The sequence below is a fragment of the Sciurus vulgaris genome (assembly GCF_902686455.1).
Source record: "Sciurus vulgaris genome assembly, chromosome: 7".
NCBI lineage: Eukaryota > Metazoa > Chordata > Mammalia > Rodentia > Sciuridae > Sciurus > Sciurus vulgaris.
The window spans coordinates 47,397,387-47,422,920 of NC_136467.1; the positions used below are offsets into that span (position 1 = coordinate 47,397,387).

Below are 25,534 nucleotides of genomic sequence, written 5' to 3' on the forward strand. Positions count from 1 at the left end.
TCTGTTCTTTCAAACTCTGGCTTGAGAAATCTATTTCCATGAATCAGTTCATCAGCTATTGATTAGCTTCTCTAATTAGCTTCTCTAATGGCTGCAATAGAAAATACAAGGCCTCTTTGTAGGCAGCAAATGGAGGGAATCTGACCTGGTGTGTGTCTATGCCACAGAAAGAAATTCTGATCCCAGAAAGCAAAGCTTGACAGAAGCACATCCATCCCTTCATCATTCATTTCTTCATCATTCAGACAATATTTACTGATTACAATATATACCATCTGGCAGGCAGTACTCTGAATTAAAAACAAAAACAAAAAAAGGACAGATGTCCCCACCCTAAAAGAATACACCTCCTTTCATTTAGGGCTTCCAGGCAAAGGATGCCAAATTTCTACTGAATACTCTCACTGCAGAGAGGTCTCAGGTATTTGGAATTCTCTGCTCCCGGCATCTCCCAGGGAATAGCTCCTTCTCTGCCAGTTCTGTTCAGCCAAGACTCTTGCTCTTCTCCTCCTTAGCCAAAAATAAGCATTCCTTGTCCTGATTTTTACTTCTACTCCTTCTAGGAGCAAAGATTACTAGAAATTTTTTGGAAACACAATAATTACAGGTCCTATTTCCAAAGAAAAACTGACAGCACCATAGTTATTCTTGTCTCGTGATTTTCATTTGATTCTCAATTCCCAGACTATGAAAGAACTCAGAAAGAAGGTCTTCCTCTGTCTTCATTCTTGGGCCTCTTCAATATTTATTAGGCTGAATATTAATAATTATAATGGCTAGCACGTTTCAGCCATAATGCCAAAAACTTTAAATTATCTAGTTCTCCTCAATATTCCTCTGAGGTAGGTGTTCTTATCTGACTTCTCAGGTGATGAAACTAAAGTTTGGATAATTTGCCCATGGTCACAAGATTGGTACACTAAAATCAAACATGGACTACCATCAAACCTGATTCACCTTTCTCTTATGTGGTAATTACAAATCAAAATCCACGGTTTCAGAGAGGTTAAGAGACCTCCATAACTCTCCATTTGTCCTCTGCAACTGTCTCCTAGCAGGGCTCCTCAGTCAATCTTGCTATATTCAATTCCCTGTTTACACTGCAGGTAGCCAGATCTTAGGAACATATAAATCAGTCTTATTACCCTTCTGCTTAGGGTCTCCAATGCTGTCTTAAGACAAAGCATATACAGCAAACTTCCAGAGCCCTGCACAATCTGGCCCCTACCTACTTCTCCATTTTCTGACATCTCTCCCTCTCACATTTGGCTGTAGCCAATGGAACCTACTTTATTTTCCTGTGCACCATGCTTTCACCCACTCGCAGGTTTCTGACATGTTTTCTTGCCAAAAATACTATACCCCTTAACCACCAACAACCACACACACTCCTCCCTTTATCCTGGCTATGTCCTCTTTCTCTAAGTTTAGCTGAACTATGCTCAGATGCCTTCCTCAACCTTTTGTGTTTGATGCTTCCGTGGTTTTCCACTACACTGTGCAAGACCTTTCACATATCCATGCTTGCACCAGTCTGGCATAATGCAGGCTCAGAATAAATGCTCATCAAACAAACGGATAAATGGATGATATAGAAAAAGCCTTTTTACTCAGCACTCCCAATTTCCTCAATCTATTTGTCTAAATCCACACCTCTTCAAAATTACCAAAGGTGCTACAGACTGGTATGGATATCCATGATATCTACCAGTCACAAGAGCCCATTCTTTCTACCCTCCAAGGAATCACATCTTGGGTAAACCAACCGTCCATGTCATCGACTGGAGCAAACCTGTTCCTGCTCTTCCTTGGCAGAGGTGTTCAGACTGCAAGACCTGAAAAGGCCTGAATGGTATTCAAAGGAACCCATCAGTTTTAGAGGAGTTATATATTGTGTATCATTTAGGGATGCTTTCAGCTACAAGTTAAGTAAATCCAACTCAACTTGGCTTAAAGAGAGTATTAATTATCCCACACAATGAAAGTCTAATGATGGCAAGTTACAGGCAGGAGGCACTGCAGTCAAGTGCTCAGTGTTGTCTTCAGGGATTGAGGCACTTACCCTCTCTCCACTTTACTGTCCTTGGCACCACTGGCATCCTAAGGCTGGCTTCTTTCATGGTCTTAGGGTAGCTGCCTACAACAGCCAGCAGTAATATGGCTGCTTCCTTTATAAAATCCAGCTAGAGAAGGCAAAGTCTCTTCCCCAGCATCAGCTGTAAGTCCTTTTTTTCAATCTGATTAGGCCAACCTAAGATCCTACCCATCTCAAGACCAACGACAATCTCCTCTGGAGTCTAGGAGAATGCCATGAACTAACTGGCTTATGTTAACCATCTGGGGTAAAATGGAGACGCTGGATAAGGGAACCAATGGGAGATTTTGGAGAAAAGAATTTCTAATGCCAAAAATAAATGGGAAAGAACACACTATTTTGACCTAATACAATTATGCTTCTCTCTGAGATGGCTCCTGAAATATCACATGTAAATACTGTACACTCTGTGTGAATGTGTGGCTGTATTTCTTCTTGCTGATGCTAGACACCCTTCAAGTTAAGCATCTTCTTCCGCAGCCACACTTATGTTGAGTCAGCATTTAACATTTAGAGGTTTATTGCTTACAGCAGCTATAGAAACTGCCTCACTTGACCCTGCCCAGAGGCAACACGAATGACATCAAGAATGTAAGCCAAATGACTTCATTATTCTTTTTTATGCAGGGAGATCTTTGATAAATTATAAAGCAAGTTTCCATCAGTCCATCCTGAATTAAGAACTTTGCTTTAGTGATGCTAGAAAAACTGGAGAGAGGATTTTAAAAAAGGTTGTCATAATTAGCAACCCTCTGGCACTGTTCCTCAAGATTTCACACTTGTGTTTTGTGGAGAAGAAATTTAAAAGGTAATTAGGGCCAGGTGCAGTGATACACACCTGTAATGCCAGCGACTTGGGAGGCTAAAGCAGGAGGATTACAGTTTCAAGGCCACCTCAGCAATTTGGCAAGATCTTCAGCAACTAAGCAGGAACATATCTCAAAATGAAAAAAATAAAAAGGGATAAGGATGTAGCTTAGTGGTAAACTGTCCCTGGGTTCAATCCTGGGTGACAACAACAACAACAAAAAAGGCACTTGGTTAACTGATACTTTTAGGGAAAAAAAAGAAAAAAAAATGTATATGCCAATTTTCTTTCAATCCTGGTACAGATAAGTTATGCTGAGCCCACCTTGGCAGTGTATACTTAAACATACAGAGGTATCCAATAATTCCTTGTCTGGAACTCTAAGTAGGATATCTTTAACTTCTAAACTCTTCTTGCAGGGGCTATTTGCACAGGACATAAGCACATAAAAATGACTGCTAAAATGGTTGGCTGTGATTTATCTTGAGATAGCAGCACATGATGAAGAAAGAACATACATTTGCTTTGGAAATAAACTTCATATAATTTGTCAAAATATCTTTGAGCTATATCCCATGTATAATCAAAGATTTTAAGAAAGAGAGGACCATATATTCCAGAAAAATTGAAAAATTCTCATAGCTGTCTCATAGATATAGTCTCAGACATTTACTGACCTCTGAAAATCTTGTGAGGTGATTCCTGATCCCACTGATAGAGGTTTCTGGACACACTTCAATGACAGTAAAGTTGATCTCCAGTGTTCGCTCATGCTTGTGCGTTCTTCTCTCTTAGCCCAAAATTCTTATAGCCCTTGACTGGTATAATGTCCCCCAATGCAAAAATTCAGCCAGATCTGCCCTTATGCCTAATGTCCTATTCTCCAAAGATGCTTCAAGTAATGTTCCCATTCTTTCCTATGACTGATTTCAGCTCTTAAAAGTAATCTAATTGGTTCCTGAAATAAGAATTTATTAGATTAAAACACACTAGAGAGCAGGGACCTAACTTTATAGATTGGATCTCCTAACCACACTTAGGACTATGCTTTCCTTAAGGCAGACATACAAAGGATATCAAATCTAATTTTGCTTAACTTTCAAAGGGATGCACGTGAAGAAGATATTTAACTTCAATTAGCTTTGAATGGATAAAAATTGTTCAGGAAGATATTTGTGAATGGGAATAAACAATTTTGTTCTCCCTTCCCCTTGCTTTCTTTTAACTAAGGGCTTCTAACTTCCAGATGATGCTCTTAGCTCTCCTTCCCCAACCCATTATAAGTACACCATTAATTCATTGAATAAGTATTACCTCCTTCAAACAATGTTTGTGGTAAAGCATCAAGTTATAGAAATTTCTTTTAGGACTTTCATTTTCTTTTTCATTTTTTTATTGGTGGACTGACCCTTTTACCTGCTTGTCCAGTGGCAACTAAAAAGGAAGAGTCCTCAGGTTCTTAAATCCAATGATCTACTTTCTGTCTGTGACAAGATAACAATCTAAGACACCTTTTTGCTGTTGTTGCCTTAATTCACCAACCAATATCTTAACGAATTGCAAACCTGTTTCACTGGGTTCATTCTACCTACATGCCCATTTACATACACACTTTGCATAATCACTGTTTTAGTTGATAAACTGATATCCAAAAGAGGAATCTGATACCCATTGCTATAAATTTTTAAATGATACTTTTCTTCTGTCATCCTGGAAGGCATACTCTCAGGTTGCAATTAACTTTGAGACAGTGAGGAAATAATTAGGGTCTCTCTGCATTAGACACAATTGAGTCCATTTATCAGCATTAGAGTTGGAAATGATCAACTTTCTAAAACCAATGCAAACAAGTCCCTCACTGCTTATACTTCTTTAGGCTTGAGAGGACCCAGCTTTCACTAGGGAAAGTCAACCCAAAAGACAAGTATTCAATTAAGGGCAGAAATAAGTGGGAAGCATCAAGGAAGCAGAAATTTTGCCTGAAAAGTACTAAAATCATACAATCCGATAGAGTGGGTAAAGACAGTAAAGTCAAGTCATTGTACTCACTCTCACCTGGAATTGAGTGAAATGTTATAGAACAACCACATATGCGTAAGGGAAATGGAGGAAAAATCCTTGTGGGGTGGCCGTTTAATAGGTACATTCACATTTTTAGATACAACTAGTACATAGATTATTCCACACTAAATATTTTTATTTTCTCTTAGGTGATATATTCAGTGTTTTCCAAAATAGAAAACACACACACACTTTTAAAACAAAGAATGCTTCTTGAACCAACTCTGAGCTCTTTCATCCACCTACCACCAAAAAAAAGAAAGAAAAAAACATAGTAAAGAAATTTGTGGGGGTTTTGTCAAATAAGGAAGACAAATTACTCCAAATGGAAAACTATTCTCTCTACCTATCAGCCTGAGTGAGTGAATGACTGTGTTCGTGTGTGTGCGTGTGTGAGAAAGACAGAAAATAGAGCTAGAAGAAAGACAGATGGATAGGAAAAAAACTCACTACAAATATTATCTAATATATCTAATATATCTAGTACTTGGGAAACAGATTACAAATATTATCTAATGTACAGTATTTGGGAAATTATATATATGTGTGTATTATATATATTATTACACACACACATATATATAAAATCTGTGATGTGTATTTAAATATTTATGTATCCCCAAAAAGATTCAGAAAAGAAAAGCAGAATATTATGGATCGATTATCATCATTTGAATATCTTACCTGCAAGCTCCAAAGACAGTAGTAACCCTAGATTTTATAATGAAATCGAGGGGCAGCATTTAGGAGCACCTGAGAATGTTTCAGTTACCTCATGTTCCCATCAGCAGATGGGGCCAGCACAGGTAAACAAAGTCTTTGTAAATACTTGTGTTCTTGTCAGGCAAGCTCATCTTCAAGACCTGGCCCCTGAGCCCTCCCACGTTGTAACGCTGGAGGGATCTCTAAAGGAAACAATCGGATGGTGAGCTTCATTCCAGCACTCACTGGGTAGTGGTAATTTTTTATTGGTTACTGTGATGGTCCAGATTTACCCAGTAACCAGCTAAAAACCGTCACAAGGGCAGATTATCCCCTTTCAGGTTGTCCTGAATGGCACTCGCCAGGCCTGGCAATTGTGGAGGGAAATTGAATCATTGAGGGAAGCTACAAACGACCTTCCTAACTCAGCCTCCACAAGCACGCAGCAGAACAGATCAGGGCATCCTCTGCCCTCAGCACTCATCTCGCGCCCCACAGCCTCCTCCCACCCAGCAGGCCCCACCCTGGCATTTCCCGAAGCGCCCCCGCCCGCCAGCGTGGGCGGTCTGGAGGGCGATCTGCGCAGGAAAGGGCCCCTCAGAGAGCGCAGTGTTCCTCCTGCCTGCAGCAGGATCCAGATAGGGACAGAGGCTCCAGCCAGCCCCCGGGAACCCGGCCTCACAAAGGACTCCACTGATCCCGCCGGCATCTGGGCTTCCCCTCATTAGCACATTAAAGCTGCTCTGTCCCTTCCCTCTGAGCCGCTCTGTCCACCCTGCTGCCGGCCTCCATGGAGCCTTTCAGGCCCTTGCTCATTTTCAAACCTGTCGGGTTCAAGAGCCACTAACCCTTTCCTGAAGCCTGTCAAACTCTCCTTGACACCCCACAGGTACCCCTAAAGCCCCATCACTCAAGTGGCAGAGTCAGAGGAAAGGACAGATGCCTGCTGCCACAGGAGTCTTCCCAAAAGGAGACTTGCTTTCTTTAGAATAAGTAAGTATTTCTAGCTTAACACACACACACACACACACACACACACGTTGACATAAACAGACTAGTGCCTATTCACAGATGGGTGGGTTTCACTTCAAACCCTGACAAGACGCATAAGACAAGTGACAGAGCCACAGGAGTGACTGTGTGGAAGTCCATAGGGAGACCAGGAGGCGGGTCAGCAGGTACCACAGCCTCAACCCTGGGAAACGCCAGGAAAACCCATGCTGGCCTTTTAATTTTGTGAGCAGGATCACAATCAGAGTGCCTGGCAGCTTTCCAAGCCCTCTCCCTGATGCTATTTCATTTAAAAATCCCAAACATCCAATAGGAAATGAAGGAGGATTATTTCAACCAGTTTACACAGGAGAAAACTGAAGCCCCCCACACAAGCTGTCACTTGCCTGAGGGAGAACAGATTAACTTCTCAAGGGGACACCATCAACCTAGTGGTCCAGGCACAAAATCACCAAGCAAGCTCTTAAATAAAATCTCTTAATTCCCTCTTCTCTCTCCCACTCCCAAATAGAACCAGGACACAAGTCTTACTGAGCTCCTTCAAACACTTTCTGCTCCAGCACCCTCACTTCCCATCTGAATTCACCAAAGGTTCTGGCTTATGTTTGGGCTCAAATCTGTTTCTGAGTTAACCCTTTCCACGGCAGATTCTAAACAGCAGTGGCTTTTTTTTTTTTCAACCCAACACAACCCTTATCACATCCACAAATGTCAAATTAACACATAACACTTAGTGTATTTCCTTTCTGAGTTCAAAATGACTGCTTCCCATGTTTCTCCGTACATTCTCCAACCCCCCCCCCCCGCCCCAGCACCTAGTGCCTTCAATTCACAGTTGAAATCCTTACCTCAGAATTCTCCAGCAAGAGAAGCCCCATGAAAGGAACTGCCTTCTATTCCTACCACCAAAACTACCAAATGAACTTCACTCTGCCTCCCCTCCTGTGCAATGGAGAGGGTCCTGGCTCCTCTCAAAGACCAACCCCTAATTCTACACTTTGGATCCCACCATCTGCACTTTCTCAAGGTTTTCCTCTTTGTTACTTATGCAGTTTTCCCTTCTCCATACACCAATCCCATCAGCACACAGACCTGTTATTAAGAGACCCTTTATTCTTCTCCTTGTTGAGGCAATATGTCTCACTGGTGTTTTGACCCCCACTTCATCTTGCCTCCCAAACCATTCCATCAGGTTTCCATCAGACTCCTCTGAGCCTGTGCTCACATTCCCCAATGCTGACTGCACTGCCAAGCCACTGACCACTTCTCTGCCCTCTAGAAATGCTTTCTTCTCTTGGTTCTGAACACCACACTGCCCTGGTTTTCTTCCTGTTTCATACCATGCCTCCAACCTTTGCTGGGTCCTCCTCTGTTTGACTCTGAAGACTAGGATGCTCTCCAGATCACCTACCCCTCTTCTCCTCTATCTATACAGTGCCTCTGGGCAATTTCATCTGAGACCCATGACTCCCAAGTCCAAATGCCAGGCTCTGATTTCTCCCCAGAATTCCATACTACAGCTTTCATTTGACACTTCTATTAGACATCTCTAAATTAACTTGCCAGAAGTAAACTCATAAAATTTCTACCCACAAACATGTTCCTCTCTCATCCTTTCTCGTCTTATGAGAAATATGGCACCATCACCCACCAAATGCTCAAGCTCAAACAATGGAATTTTTCTTGATGCCTCCTCCTCAGCTGCCTCATCAAATTACCCAGCTGGCCCCAAGGACTCCATCTCCTGATTCAAATCTCTCCAAAACAAACCCCTTCTCTCCACTTCCATTGCTTCTGGACAGTCCCACTTCCAACATGTCTTTCCTGAAGTAGTCACATAACCTCTCCCACCATCTCTAACAGCAGCCAGAGTGGTCTTTTCAAAACATTAACTCAATAATTTGTTTAAAATCTTCTATTTGTTCCTCATTACACTTAAAAGTGGCATTGTCTCCCTCTCTTATCTCCTCCCTACCACTCTCCCCTGCTTCTTAGACTCCGGCCTCTGTTTCTTTCACTTCATTATGCCTACTTAACTCATCTCAGCATCTCTGCCTAGGATGCCATCCTTCTGACCCTCCAGTTGCCAGTTTCTTCTTGCCATTCTAATCTTAGCTTCAGTGTCATCAAAGAGGCCTCTTCTGTCCACCCAAGTTGAAGTACCATGCATTACCTCACTGTCACATCACCCCACTTTAATTCTCTGCATCTTATGTACTACCACTCAATATCTTTCCTGAGTGCTTATTGCCTGCCCCTTACCCCCAGAATGTAACCTCCCTAAGAGTGAAAAAAGCACTTTTCTTTCTTGTTCCCTAAATTATCACCAATTTCTAGATTGTTCCTCTCACCTGACTCAATAATTATTTGTTGAATGGCCGAGTGCTACCTACTCTGTGCTCTCAGAACTTGAGGTGAAGTGGTATCAATGATGGAGCCAATCAAGTTGGGCCCAATGTAACCCTGACACACCTTCCATGCACTCAGACCGGGCATCTGCTCTCCTCAATTGTATGACCCCTGAAAGGTAGCACTCTCCACTTTTATCTCATCCCACAGATCTGGGCTGCTGTCCTTATCCTACTCCTTTTAGTTTCCCTGCCCAACCTTCCAGGAGGGACCTTCAAGGAAGAGCCCCAACTAAACTCCAGGTAATTGGTTGGAGCCAGGCTTACCCTACTACCTCCATGTGTTAGTCACCTTTCTGTCACTGTAACAAAATACCAGGGATAACCAACTTATAAGAAAAAAGATTTACTTTGGCTCATAGTTTTAGAGGTTTCAGTCCATGGCGACTTGGCTCTGATGCCATTAGGCCTGAGAAGAGGCAGGACAGGATGACAGAATATGGCAGAGGAATCTGCTCAGCTCAAGGTGGCCAGGAAGCAAAGAGAGAGAGAGGTAGGGGCTAGGATCCCAATATCTGTTCATGGGCATGCCCCAAATGACCTAACTTCCTTCCACTAGGCCCTAACTCTTACAGGTTCCACCACCTCCCAATAATGCCACAGGCTGATGACCAAATCTTTAGCACAAAGCCTTTGGGGGACATTTAAGATTCAAACCAAAATACTCCACATCACCAGCTGGTATGCACAGATTTGCAGGGCCAGGACTAGCACTAACCTAATGCCCCCACAATGAGGACCCCCTTCCTCCTTGACTAGATTCATTCCTAGAATCCAGACTCACTGTTACTTGTTATTCCCACTGAGCTATCCAGCTGGGACCTGTGCTTCTAAAACTTTCTTTTGTAAAATGTCAGTTGTTTTCCAATTCACTACAGATGATTCTTTTTAAAAATAAAATTAAAAGCAACTATAAGAAAAATGAAGTGGCAAAAAGCAAAAGTCAAATATAAGACCCAAAAGACACAGAAGCATCCCGTCAAACTTCGGCGACTGTTTCTAAATGGTTAATCTTGGGTTCTCTTCTTATCACAGCTGGGTCCCACAGTTTGGGGTTTGGCATGGGTCCACAGACCACATTCTGAGTAGCTGATGCTGGCCTGGCTGCCTCTCTAGCTCACTGGGCACTTTAAACCCCCTCAGCCCCAGGGAGCAGATCTCTTTCTTGTGGCAGCTTTTCAAAAACCTTCCAACAAATAAGTATTGAACATCTACTATGTTCAAGGCACCGTTAGTTGCCTTCCCATGCATTATCTAATCTTCCTCTTCCTGATCCTGGTCCAGATTCTTCAATTCCCCAACTTCCCTCTCCATCCTGGCTACCTCCACTCCATTTAGACTCCCAGATCCTTTCCCCTAAATGAATGCAGTAGCTTCCTACCTGATCCCCATACTCCAATCCCTTTCCTCACCTCTGGCCTGCAGATTTTGTGCAGAATATCATGGCCAGGCACATCTGTGATCATACTCTTTCTCTCTTCAATAGCCTACAATAATAAAAACTAATAGAATTAAGTCCAACTGCTTACTGGAGTGCCTAAGTCTTTGTATTATCTGGCCCATCCCACAATTCAAGCCCTAATTCATTCTGCTGCAATTTATTCACATCCTATATATAATGATGTCAAATTGGATATTGACTCCTTTCCCCAATCTCTTACCTCCATATATAGTTCATCCTTTCTCTACCTGCCTTCCTCACACTTTCTTAGCCTACCCATCTTTCAACAATGGCAAATACCACCCTGACCCTTCCTGTCCTGTCTCCAGCCTAGCATTCCTTATTCCCCTCTGTAGTTTTAAGAAAGCACATAGCAATCACATAAATTTGTTTCTAGAAAAGGATAACAACTTTTGTCATTTTTAAATATGTTTTATTGTTGTTTTGTTTTTGTGCATTTTAATTATACTAAATAGTGGGACTGTGGAATTCATTATGATCTATTTATACATACATATAATATAATTTGGCCATTTTCATTCCCCAGTATCTCCTCTTAACGACTTTTGTTATTGAGAGAATAACATATAATGGAATGTTTTATAACATAAAATGTATATACAATGTAAAATTTAAGAACCTGTGCTACTGTCTAAATGCCAATTTAAATCAAACACTCTCATTAGGTTATATCACAGCATGAAGTATCCAGTCCTTCCACCAACTCATCTTCATGGTCTGATCATATTTTAAATCTCTCCTCTCTGCAAGGCACAAACATGTACCCAAGCCCCTGCTAAGTTTTCTTTGTACTGTCAGCATATAATATTTTCAGAAAACTGTTTTCTTCAATTATGCAGCAATGACTTTAATAAGTTCAACCTAAATGGCAGGATAGGATTCAAATCTGTTCTCCTTTTTCTCCTAACACTCTGAAGTTATATGAACACTAATGGCCAGTTCCTTGTTTTTCTGTTTGTTTGTTTTGTTTTGTTTTGTTTTTTGTCTTTAAGCCTTAAGTGAAAGAAGCTCAACTATATTCTATGAGAAAATTCTACTGCTTGATTAACACCTGGAGACTAAATAATACACTATTGAATGACCAATGGATAGCAGAAGAAATCAGGGATGAAATTTAAAAATACTTAGAGGTAAATGAGAATAGTGATACAACATATCAAAATCTCTGAGACACTGAAAGCAGCACTAAGAGGAAAGTTCATTACATTGAGCTCATTCAATAGAAGGATAGAACATCAACAAAGAAATAACCTAATATTACATCTCAAAGACCTAGAAAAAGAACAAATCAATACCAAAAGCAGTAGAAGACAGGAAAAAATTAAAGTCAGAGCTGAAATCAATGAAATTGAAATAAAAGAAATAATCCAAAAAATTGACAAGACAAAAAGTTGATTCTTTGAGAAAAAAATCAATAAAATTGATAAATCCTTAGCCAAGCTAACAGCAAACTCAAATTACTAAAATTCATGATGAAAAAGGAAATATCATAATAGACACTACTGATATAGAGATGATAATCAAAGCTTTTTGAAAAATTTTTTAAAATATTTTTTTAGTTGTCAAAGGATCTTTTATTTATTTATTTATATGTAGTGCTGAGGATCGAACCCAGTACCTCACATGTGCCAGGCAAGCACTCCACCACTGAGTTATAACCCCTGCTCTATTTTGAAAATTTAGACTCTAACAAAACAAAAATCTTGAAGACATTGACAAATTTCTAGAGAGGTATATAACCTACCCAAACTGAATCAGGAGGACACAGAAAATTCACACAGATCGATTTCAATCAATGAATTGAAGATGCCATCAAAAGCCTACCAAGAAAGAAAAGCACAGAACCAGAGGGATTCTCAAATAAGTTCTACAAGACCTTCAAAGAAGAATACCAATCCTCTTCAAATTATTCCATGATATGGAAAAGAAGGGAACCCTTTCAAACTCATTCTATGAACTAGTATCATCCTGATACCAAGACCAGACAAAGACACATCAAGGAAAGAAAATTTCAGACCAATATTCCTGATTAATATAGATGCAAAAATTCTTAATAAAATTCTGGAAAATCACATACAAAAACATTGTTAAAAGATAGTGCACCATGATCAAGTAGGGTGCATCCCAGGGATGCAAGGTTGATTCAATATATGAAAATCAATAAATAAAAACCATCACATCAATAAATTTAAGACAAGAATCAAATGATTGTCTCAACAGAGCAGAAAAAGCATTGGATGAAATACAGCATCCATTCATGCTCAAAGCATTAGAAAAACTAGGAACATGCCTCAATATTGTAAAAGCTATCTATGCTCAACCCAGGCCAACATCATTCTAACCGGAGAAAAACTGAAGGCATTCCCTCTAAAATCTGGAACAAGACAAGGATGTCCTCTTTCACCACTTCTATTCAACATAGTCCTGGAAACTCTAGCCAGAACAATTAGACAGACAAAAAAAATTAAAGGGATATAAATAGGAAAAGAAGAGCTCAAACTATCACTATTTGCTCACAAATGATTCTATATTTAGAAGACCCAGAAACCTGCCAGAAAACTTCTAAAACTCATACATAAATTCAGCAAAGTAGCAGGATACAAATTAATACCCATAAATCAATTTGTTCCTATATATCAGTGATTAATCCACTGAAAGAGAAATTAGGAAAACTATCACATTCACAATAGCATCAAAAAATAAATAAAATACTTGGGAATCAATCTAATGACACAACACTAAACCAATGAAAACTACACAACACTAAAGAAAAAAATTGAAGACGACCTCAGAAGATGGAAAGATCTCCCAGGTTCTTAGATAGGCAGAATTAATATTGTCAAAATGCCCGTATTACCAAAAGCACTATACAGATTTAATGCAATTCCTATTAAGGTTCCAATGATGTTCTTCACAGAAATAGAAAAAGCAGTAGTGAAATTCACTTGGAAAAATAAGTGGCCCAGAATAGCCAAAGCAATCCTCAGCAAGAAAAGTGAAGCAAGAGGCATCACAATACCAGACCTTAAATTATACTACAGAGCTTATAGTAACAAAAATGGCCATGGTACTGGCACAAAAACAGACATGAAGACCAATAATACAGAAGACACAGAGACAAACCTACATAAATACAGTTAGCTCATACCAGACAAAGTTGCCATAAACATACATTGGAAAGAAAAAAGATAGCCTCTTCAACAAATGCTGCTGGAAAAACTGGAAATACATATGCAACAAAATGAAATGAGACCCCTATCTCTCACCCTGCACAAAACTCAACTCAAAATGGATTAATGACCTATGCATTGGACCAGAAACCCGGCACCTACTAGAAGAAAAAGTAGGCCCAAATCTCCGTCATATCAGCTTAGGAACCAAATTCCTCAATGAGACTCTGAAAGCTCAATAAATAAAATCAAGAATCAATAAATGGGATGTATCAAACTAAAAAGCTTCTTCAGAGCAAAGGAAACAATCAAGAACATAAACATAGAGCCTACAGAATAGGAGAAAATCTTTGCCACCTGCACCTCAAATAGAGCATGAATCTCCAGGATATATAAAGAACTCAAAAAACTTAACAACAAAAAGACAAATAACCCAATCAATACATGGCCAAGGAACTGAACAGACACTACACAAAAAAGAAAAACAAATGGTCAAAAAGTATATGAAAAAACGCTCAACATCTCTAGCAATTAGAGAAATACAAATTAAAACTACAGAGATTTCATCTTACTCCAGTCAGAATGGCAATTATCAAGAGTAAAAGTAACAATAAATGTTGGTGAGGATGTGGGGGGAAAGGCACACTCATACATTACTGGTGGGGCTGAAAATTGGTGCAGCCACTCTGGAAAGCAGTATGATGATTCCTCAAAAAACTTGGAATGGACCCACCATTTGACTCAGTTATCCCACTCCTAGGTTTATAGCCAAAGGACTTAAAATCAGCATACTATAGTGATGCAGCCACATCAATGTTCAATTCACAATAGCTAAGCTATGGAACCAACCTAGGTGCCCATCAATAGATGAATGGACAAAGAAAATGTGGTATGTATCCACAATGGAATATTACTCAGCCATAAAGAAGAAGAAAATTATGGCATTTGTCAGTAAATAGATGGTACTGGAGGCTATCATGCTAAGTAAAATAAACCAGTCCCAAAAAAACAAAGGCTGAATGTTTTCTCTGATGCGCAGATGGTAATTCACAATGGGGGAGGCACTGGACATTCACCGGATTGGGACAGGGGAATGGGTGGAAGGGAGTTTGGGAATGGGAAAGATAGTAGAATAAATTGGACATAACTTTCCTGTGTTCATACATGTATTCATGACCAGTGTAGCTCCACATCATGTACAACCACAGGAATGGGAAGTTATAATCCACGTATGCATAATATGGTAAAATACATTAGACTGTCATATATAACTAAAAAGAACAAATGAAAAAATGAAAATTTTGCTTGAATCTGCATACACTTGGAGTAATTTCATGGATTTGAGGTTCTTGAGCAGTTTTTCCATAGCAGCTACCTTATGGGGATTTTTTTTGGTTATGCTAGCTTGAAGATGGAATCTAGAGATATGGTATATGTTTATTTCCACTTTATTTAAATTGCCTCTTTGATGAGTTATATTGAAAGGGTAATAATAAAAACTCCACCAATGGCACCCAGAGGTCACACCAGTTTGTGACTATCTGGTTCACTACTGTCAGGCTACGAGAGTCTGACATATAATAGGCACCCAATAAATACTTATTGAATAAAAGACTGCCTGGATGAATAAACCAATGAACAAGGGAAGGAGATTTGTTTCTTCAATAGATCAGGATACTTTGTACTTTCTCAGAGTCAAGGATGATTATGAGTTATAGCCCTATTATTCCAAATCTGGATATAATTAATATGATTTGGTTTTTTGAATCTATTAAATATTTATTCCATTGTAGTAGGTCTGCCTAATTTGTTTAATATAGAATGTAACAGGAATTAGTGGCTCAGAATCTTGGACTTTAGTAAGTGATACTTACGGTATTCTTTTCAGTCACCAGAATCACATATATGAATATTCTTGAGGGAAAGCTTGGAATTTAAATTCAGTAGAAAAATATTTTTTAAATTAAATGACAACATACATAATAAACAAATTATACTCTTGTGTCCACGGATTGAGATGTGACATTTTTCTGAGAAAATGTTTTCTAAAGGGTATTTATTTTTATCATTTTCCTTGACATTCCTGTGAAATTTCTTCTATATTCACATAGTCCCTCAATAAGGCCAAAATGTCAAAACAAGAAGTTTTATATGGATTGCAAATTGAACAACTTATTTGTATGATCATCCAGTTAGACATTATGTAGAATAATTCAGATTATGGGTTAGAGAATTTCACTTCAAATAGCAATATACATGACAAATTCCCCAGTTACCTTTTGAGGGCATCCAGTTTTGTCATACATGTCAAACTCAGCATGAAGTAATTGCCTAAGAATCAGTGAATGTGTACCTGTATATGTTCATGCTGCAGTCAAGAAATATGCCAAATATTTATGGTTTTTTTTCCATATGTCTACTAGAGCTTAACCTCCTAATCACACTTTTTTAGTAGCATAATCAAGAATCAATATGTTACCCAGGCATAGTGACACTTGCCTATAATCCCAGCAGCTCAGGAAGCTGAGGTAGGAAGATCGTGAGTTCAAAGCCAGCCTAGGCAACTAGTTAGACCCTAAGTAACTTAGCAAGACCCTGTTTCCAAATAAAAACAAAAAGGGCTGGGGATGTGGCTCAATGGTTAAGCTCCCCTGGCTTCAATCCTGGTACCTAAAGCAAACAAACAAAAAAATCAGTGTGTTTGAATGATATATAGTGAATATTCATTGGCCTGAACTCAAATGAATGAAAAAGCTAAACAACAACTTTATGGTGATGCTTTCACATACTGCATCCAACTTTTATGAGAAAATCATAAATTAATAATAAATCATCTCTTGCCTTAAGTAACTTTAGAACTATATGGGCAGTCAGCTCTGTTTCCTATACCATCTATATCTACAATGTACAACAAAAATAGACATCTATAAAGATGATCCTAAGGCACTGAAGAATTTTGAGAAACTAAAAGGTCAAAGAAAAACTACAGAGATGTCTGTTTATTATACATTAATTGCTTGGAAATGCACCATATTTTTCCAAGGTAAACAAAATAATTCTTTAATAAGACCATTCATTACTCCAAGCACAGTATATAAAACATACTAAATGATCATTTATTTTATTTTCATAATTTAATTTTTTAGTGAAAATTAAATGCGTACTTCACACATCCTTTATTTACTAGTGATCCTAGAAATGTCTGCTTTTAATAACAGCACCCGACTGCATTTGGAATATTTTGTATCAGTTATCCTCATTACAAGCCAATCTTCCTCTTTTCATTTTGACATCTGTTCTAAGAAGCAGCTTGAGGAAGAACCTCACTATCAATTTCTTAACAAAAGCCTTTTCACTTTATAAAGAAAGATCATCTAAATTACAATATATCATCATCAACTTGATCTAACACCTAGTTTATTCATGACCTTATTTCTTGGCATCCATTCCATTGGTTTGCAATTTTCTGTCCACCTTATGAATGATTCAGAAAGGTTATATACACATATTTGCCCATCATACATGATAACTTTCCCAACTGGATGTTGATTTAATGTAAGTTTGCTAGCAACTCTCCTATGTATCATTTTTAATGTCCCTTGGTTTACAATACAAAAAAGTTTCAGATACTTTTAATAAAATAAATCTAAATGTAAATTGGACATCAGTTCCAAATCAAATGATTGGATAGCCCAGGATCACTAGTGGTTCTATTGTAATAATTAAACATCCCCACTATAAGATTCAAAAAGCAGAAACCCCTTTACTACTTAAGACAATCCAATATATGTCTTATTGTGGAAAAAAGTAGATCAAACCTAGAATTTCTTGGTTATTTTTGTGAAGAACTGAAAATAATGGGAATATTTTATAATAAAGGGAATATTTAAAACATAATGAAATATTTCTTTTCCCATGGGAAAGCGCACATATGCAAAACACAAAATAAGCTATCACTAATTTTAAAGGGTATTTTATTAAATAATCATTTCAGAGGAAAAGATCTCCAGGCACTTTAATATAATAGATCAGTATCAACTCTAAGTCTCAAAGAAATCTACGTGATCAGCAGTTTCTGTAAGAGGGTCATCAACTGCTGCCCTTGAAGTATTTTCTTTTTGTTGTATCTTGCTTGCCTGAGGCAGGGTAATAAATGCTATACCATTCTAAAAAATAAGAGAAAAACAGGTTGCCAAATTTTTTTCTTTGTTTGAATCAATACATTATTTTTCATCTTTAAAAATTAAAAAAGAGTAATTACCTCAGCATTCAAATAATCTTGCATTTCTTACATTTCACTGCCAAAACAATTTTGACTAGAACAGGGGAAATAATATAATATATCCCATTAATAGGTTGAAAAAGAATTTTCTGGCATTACATCTTTTACCTAAGTCTTAGACACTAGACTACATTCTAACTTAATTGCTTCACAGAAATCAGGTAGGCCATCAGTGAGATGCCCCAGTTATATGCAAAAAAAATGCAGCACTCCAAGACTTTAAAGTAAGGGGGCAGGATCATGTAAGGATGACTTTATTAAGGAAACACTACATCTTCATTGTCAGTTTTTTTAGAGCAATTTCCTTTAATTAGTTATTAATCAATACGTCTCTCTTTAACTGTCCCTGTGTAGACAGGACATAAATAGCATGTGTTTGCATTTTTTCCTCTAGGCTGGCAGGTATCTCTGACCAAGGCCTGGCAGTTCACCACCTTGCTCATTGTCTTCCACTCCTGTTCCCATGGCACCATCCTGTCCCTCAGAGCTACCCCTTTAGTCCAATGGGATGGTAGGAGCTGACAGAGCTGAATCCCCAGTCAATGAGGAGACTGTCCCACCAGCTCACAATGAGAGAACTCTGCCAACTACAGAGGTGCATGCCAAAAATTGAATGGATAATTTTTATATTGGCTTCTAGCTTCCAGATTCGGAACTACTTTCTTCTAGGAACTAAGATGCTGGATGCCAGCGAAATAAAGGAAGCAACTAAAGACAATGAGTGGACAGGGTAACACAGGTGAAAGAAATGGAAGTATTAAGGAAGTAAAATAAGGCAAAAAAAAAAAAAAAGGAAAACAAAATGTAAGTAGATCTTGAGTTTTCAGAAAATGAACAGATGAGTAAGTCCCCACAAGCCTGACTTAACAGCCATAATTGACTAGTCAACACACCATGAGGGTTTAAACTAGAGGACAGCCACATCTAAGCACTGGCAACCTGTATAATCCCACTCTCCATCACACTCTTCCTGAGCATCTATCAATTCAGTAGCCACTAGTAATGCTGTCTCTAACTGAATGGCACAATTGTGGCACAAAAGCCAAGCTCATCGGCATGCTAAAGAAATTATTCCATCAACATTTTTAAATGTATTATGATTTAATGTTCTTACTAAAGATCTTTCTAAAGAGAAATATTTTCTCCTTATTCTTTAAGTATAAGGAAAAGCCATTTACCCAAAATGAAATAGGATTTTGAAAATTTTGAAGAACTTTGAAAGACAAATAAGTAATTGTTTTTCATTTAAGTCTAAAGGTTATAATTCTAGAGTTCTATTCATGGATATGCCTAAGATGAAATAGCATTGATCCAACCTAAGTTTAAGTTCCTTCCTAATACATTAGGAACAGTACTACTTAGGTTGCAGATCACAAAAGGCTTAGTAAAACACAAAGTTCTACCCATAATGTACTATGATTTCCCTTTATTTGCCTGTGTTGCTTCCACAGACTCATCTTATACAACAAAAGTTGAATAAACGAAAAAATGTAGAGCTTCCTACATTTCCAAGTGATTTCTTCAGTATTAACTAATTCTCAAAATCATGGCAGGAGAGGTAAGGTAAGTATTATTAAATGTATTTTATTTTATTTTATTTTGCAGTAGTGGGAACTGAACCCAGAGGCATTTTACCACTGAGCTACAATGCCAGTCCTTTTTATGTATTTTTTTTATTTTGAGACAAGGTCTCACTAAATTCCCAAGACTAGTCTCAAACTTGTAATCCTCCTGCCTCAGCCTCCTGAGTCACCAGGTGTGCACCACCATGCTAAGCTAGTAAACACACCTTACAAATGAAGAAACCAAGACCCAAGGAGATAAGTGGCTCTGAGGCAAGCTATATGATGAACTAGGGGCAAAGGAACGATGACCACCCACGTCTCCTCAATCCTACCTCAGTGATCTTGCCATTCTGGACTCTACATTTTGTTAAACTACCTGCACAAAGTTGATAATAATTTATAAATTAAAAACAAATGAACTACTACAACAGTGTTTTCTGGTTTGATAAGAAAATTAATAATTTAAAACATTCTGCTTAAAACTGCAGGTATTCTAAAGAACAGGAAACCCAAAACGATAGGTACTGAGTCATCATCTTCTTGATTTATTCTGCTCATTATCTTTCAGACGCAATATTTTGGAATGTGTTATTCTGAGCTACAAATGGCAGAAAAGACTTGACTTTCTATTACCATCACGTGTCTTACTCAGAAGTGAATTGCTTCTTTGAACATTAAGTGGAAACATGCAGAAGTAGCCCTAAGTAAGTTATTATACACGTTAAGTCTTCACAAGGCATCTTGAATGGTTTGGGGTTTGATAAAACTAAATTCAACCATATTCCTTAAATCAGGATATTTGTCAAGTTTTTATTTCTGTATGTATTTTGTGCTCTCACTAGAGCTTTAAGCCCCAAACAGTTGGTGTGAAGTCACTGGGAAATCTCTGCTACCCAAAACAGTGCCGCACAGAAACCTGTACGAACAGAGCAACCGGAAGGGTTACCCCTACATGCGCATCCGAATGCACGCACACGCACCCAAAAGAAAACACGCAAAATCCACTCGCTATGTGATTTTTTTTTAACTCCCAACTCACGAATCATGTTAAGTTACTTAAGTAGCAAAACTCCTTTCCACATCACAGTTGAGTCAGGGGGCTATAGTGGGAGACTCATTTTTATGTTTACCCAGGACCTCATTCTAAAACACCTCTATCCTTAAAGGCTCCACTACGCAGATTCCAGCACTGGAGGCGCCGGCGATCTTCTTGGCCAGCTTCAGAATAATCCAGCACCTCCTTCTTACACCCTTCCCGCAACATTTTGCACTTTGCGTGGGTCTGGTCCAGGCCTCCAGCCTCGGTTTCCCCGCCCGAAGCCAATTAGAGGCTGAGCGGGCGACGAGCGTCAGGCAGAAGTGTTTTCCCCTCCGGTCCGCAGAAGATGAAGCCGCGACCCCATACCCTGGGGAGGGGTAGGAGCCGCCGGGCGGGGCGGACAGCAGCTCGAGGCCGCGACTTCCACACCATCTCCGCAGTCTGGCGCCTTCCCGCCTCCGCCCTGGCCATGTCCCCGGGTCCCCTGAGTGAAAAGCTGGGGTACGAGTGGGAAAGGGAAGTAAGACAACAAACGCGTGCCAGGGCGTGAGTGCAGATACACACAGGACACCTTAGGGACGAAAAACCCCGCCTCTCCCCGAACTCGCTCCTCGGACCAGCCTGCAGCTCCCGCACTCCAGGGCTCCCGGCGCCAGGACAAAGCTGCCGTGGCCTCTCCGCGAGCGTCGGGCGCCTCGCTGGTCGCCCGCGCTCCTCAGTCTCCCCCAGTCGCGACCCAGTCCCAAAGGACCTCAGAGACGTCCGAGGGACGGAGGGAACTCCGGGCCGGGAGCCCGCAGCCCCTGTCCCCGGCGCCCTCGCCCGGTGCCGCCGCTCACCTGTTCAGCACTTTGCGGATCCTCTGGCGCACGCCAGCCCGCGAGGAGGCGGACAGGCTCCCGCCGCCGCCACTGCTGCCCTCGGCCGGCAGGTTCTCGATGGTGGTCACCACATGGTTCGGCGGGGCTGGCGGTGGTGGCGGCTGCAGCTGCTGCTGTGGTGGCTCAGGGGGGATCATCGCGGCGGAGGCGGAGGCGCAGCGGCGATCAGAAGGCAGCCGGGCGCATCGTGCGCCGGCTCGGGGCCCGGGAACGCGCAGAAGACCCGGCCGAGCGGCCCCGGCCCTGGAGGCGGTGCTGCCTGCGAAGCGGAGAGGTGGGGAGGTACCCGCGGCTACAGCCGCCGCCTCCGCCCAGCCCGCCACTCACTCCTTCCTTTCCAGTCCCAGGGAGCGCACCCTCGCTCCTGGGCCGCCGCCGCCTCGCGCCTGGCTCTTTCCAACCCGCGACCCAAGTCCTGGCACGCCCCGCTAAGTGGCTGCGATGGGTATCGCGCGGAGGAACGGAGCCGCCGGGTCTGCCCGGAAGAACCGTGTCGAGGAGGAATGGATCTTCGGGCTTAGTTTTCTCTCCCCGTGCCCAGGTCTTCTCTGGGAGAGCGGTGGCAGTTGTGCTGGCGCCGCTTCAGCCTGTCCCCGGGCTCAGAAAGCTGCCGTCTGTGTCTCGCAGAGTGAGAGACCGAGAGTGAACCTGGAGAGCCGGGCGGGGGCGCCGCGGCGGCGGCGGCGGCGAGGGGGGGCCAGGGCGGGGAATCTGCGCGCTCTGCTCGCGCCAGAGGGCGCTCCGGAGGTGCCTTCTTGCCCCCGACCCTCTTCTTCCCTGGTCCACAGAGGCCCACCGTCCAGGTCGTGGTGATCTGGGTGATTGTTTTGTCTTCGGTTCTTTGAGTTTTGTGTTTCGGGCGAGCGGACCGAGGACAGATTCTCCCTCTGGAGTTGGCGGGCTCTCCTTGCTCCAATCGTGGCGCCGCAGAATCCAGCACCACCGGCCCGGGACAGCGGCAGCACGCAGAGACAGGTGCTGGCCCCATTAGAAACACAAATTGAATATCCTAAATATTACACCTACACTCATAATAACGGGTCTGCAGGAAATATTAGGAGAAATAACTTATTATCAAGAACCCATTCTTGGAACTGGGAAAAGCAAATTCAGTCAACCGAAAACGTATCTATTTGAGGCAATGTAGCGCGCTGTTGAAAGGAAAGTAAGCAGATTTTAGTTTCAATGGCACTTGTGAAACTTATTAGCAGAGAGTCCCTAAGCAATTTCTTAAATTTTGAGACATTCGCCTTTGTGAACCAGAACTACCTTTTTCTTTCTCCAGGAATGTTGCAAGAGTAAATTTGAGATAAACCACCCAGGCGTAGGGCCTGATGATCCTTCAACTACAAAAGGTGTATTTGCTGCAGAAATCATAACCCTGAACAAGACCATATTTCTACCAAAAGAAACTGACTACCACGCATTTTTTATACCTATTGATCCTGATACCCATTACTAATTGACTATTAAGAGGGAGATTTTTCAGATGTTCATTTATCTAGATTGCCTAGATGAAGATCTTGCAATGAAAAATGATAGGCATTTAAAATTTTTTTCCACTTCACTGCAGTATGGGGAATTAATTGCCCTAAATTTAATAGATATCTTTGTTCACACAGAAGCATGATGATACCATCCCTGATTCTAAATACTCTGGAAGTTAGAGAAAAAAAAATACCAGTCATAGAATTTGCCATAGAAAGAGGTGGAGGGAGATCTAGTCGCGGTGGCACACGCCTATAATCCCAGCAGCTCAGGAGGATGAGGTAGGAGGATTGCAAGTTCAAGGTCAGCCTTAGCAAATTAGCAGAGCCCTGAGTAACTTAGTGAGACCCTGTCTCAAGATAAAAAATAAAAAAGGGCTGCAGTTGTGGCTCAGTGATCAAGTGCCCTGGGGTTCCATCCTGGGTTGGAAAGGGAAAAAATAGTTTTGGGGAGCAAATAACATTCAAAAAGGAATGGGCTATATCTTCTCAACAAAGGAAAAAAAGGAGAGAGAGGGATAAAAAGATGAGATTCCTCATTCAGTTAACAAGTAAGCACTAATTCCTTTAACTATATTAGGAGTCCTCTTTTTATCAAGAATCTGAAAATAATGGTATCCACAAAATCTCTCCAATCAGTAGAAATTCATGTAGTTGCAAAACCTGTTTACTACCTGAAATTTCCCTGAGATCTCTTTCGACAAACCTCAACCCAAATTAGAATATTTTTTTCCATTTATAATTAACATGTTGTCCCGTTCTTTCTCAAGGACCTTTCATTCTAGAGTTTTCCACCTCAGGTTTGTAGGGATGCCCTAAAGAATTGCAACAAAGAGCCCAAGGCTGGAACCTTGTGGACATTAAAATTCCAATAGAATGTAATGAATTTGCCCATGGGGGACCCACAAAATGTAGCAGACAAGAACAAACTGCACTTTAACTGAAACTGGCAGCAACTGATGGTAGGAGTCTCTCTATTAAAACAACACTTATGGTAATTTCAGGTGTCTTCCTTGAATGACTGGTTGCTGCGGTGCCCTCTTCCTTCACATTTGGCTTGCTTCCCTTTGAGTGTTTTTGGCACCTCACAACTTGCTGTTGTGTCTGCACTTCAATGTCTGCATTTATATTTGATCATTTATCTAGAAGAACTACTGAATCCTAATGATCTAAATCTCTACTGGGTCAGGAAGGGATAAAACAAAGAGGAGAGAAGAATAAAATGAGAGATGTAAATTTTCAATCCTGCTAGTGGGGGTGGGATCTCAAAGCAGTCTTAAGCCTTGTGTTTTTATTATTTCATTTTGTCAGGAGGTACACCATCAGAACTCTTTACCCTCAGATTCTGTGTTTCATGCTCATCCCTTAAGTAGCTAAGCAGCATTTGAGAGGTAGAGAAACAGGTGTCAAAAGTACAAGTGTCACAGTAGTATGTCTAACATGGAATTAAACAGAAAAGATATGGGGAAGGCTTTTTCCCCTTTTTCCTGCTACAAGTCTTGTTTGTCTCCTTGATCTTAAAATCCATCTTCCATGAACTCTTATCAAAAGGAGGGGGAATAAACAGTAAGTTGAAGATCTATATGTAGTATTTAGTGGTGGCTAAAATATATGTGGTATTTTAGTATATGGTTTCCAACATCACACTGCTCAGCTTACATCTCCATGACCAGTTAGTGGCATGATGCTATTGCAAAATTTCCATTCCATGGAGTTTTTCCACTTACACTATTACATTTTCTGAGTATCTCTTAAGACACTGTTGGATTCCTTAAAGAAGCAGAAGTTGGCTACCAGCTACACCTTGAAGAAAACACTCATTTTGAAGACACTCCACTTATGCAGGGAAGTGTAGAACTTGGCCTGTTTCAGACATCTGGCATTTTGACTAATTTATTTAGTATAGGCTGCACCTGTGCATTATATTGAGAAAGCTTCAGAGTCATGACCCAAAGTGACAGGTGATCCTCCCCAAAGTGCTGGAATTTCTTGTGCTGCTGCAAATGCCCAGTGGCCCATATGCTTCCCCTGAGTCAGTCTCTTAATGTCTTTCTTTCTCTCCTAAGTCTAATGGAATCTATTTCACACATAGTGCTACATGTACGGCATCTAGAATGATAGAGCTTCAGGGTTTTGATTCACATAATTGAACTCATTTAGGATAGAAGAAAGTCAAGCAAAACATAGAAGAAAGGAAAAAGAAGTGGATTATAATGGGTATGTCTTTACATTTATATCCTAGAAATGAAAAAAGTCATTAGAACATCAAAGCACAGAAGTTCAGTGAGCAATTGCTATCACAATCTGTAAGTGGAATTAGTGGATATGAAGAATGCACAAAGCAGGGAAATGGACAACAGGCAACAGGCAACAGTTTCAAAGACTTTTCACATTGTACACTGTTTCTGCTTGTTTATGTAATTCTTTGTGCTACAGTTTGGAAACCATCCTTTGTTATATTCAGAATACTGTTTATATGTTATAATTGACCTTTCCTGCTTAGAAAGATGAAGGGTTAGAGAAGGAGATTAATGTTAGTTGTAAATAAGGACAATTTTGTAGC

The 25,534-nt window shown here is 40.5% G+C and overlaps 1 protein-coding gene across 2 annotated transcripts in view; it reads right to left on the reverse strand.

Moving 5' to 3' along the window:
* The window catches only part of SLC35F1 (solute carrier family 35 member F1), a 377,466-nt gene extending 355,345 nt beyond the window's left edge, over positions 1-22,121 (reverse strand). The window contains exon 1 of one of the 2 annotated variants that reach the window (XM_079149022.1): positions 21,443-22,121. In XM_079149022.1, the coding sequence (XP_079005148.1) occupies positions 21,443-21,621 (179 nt within the window). In that variant the 5' untranslated portion in view covers positions 21,622-22,121. The remainder of the gene's footprint in view (positions 1-21,442) is intronic. The other variant, XM_079149023.1, reaches the window with a different exon arrangement.
* Positions 22,122-25,534: the final 3,413 nt, after the last annotated feature.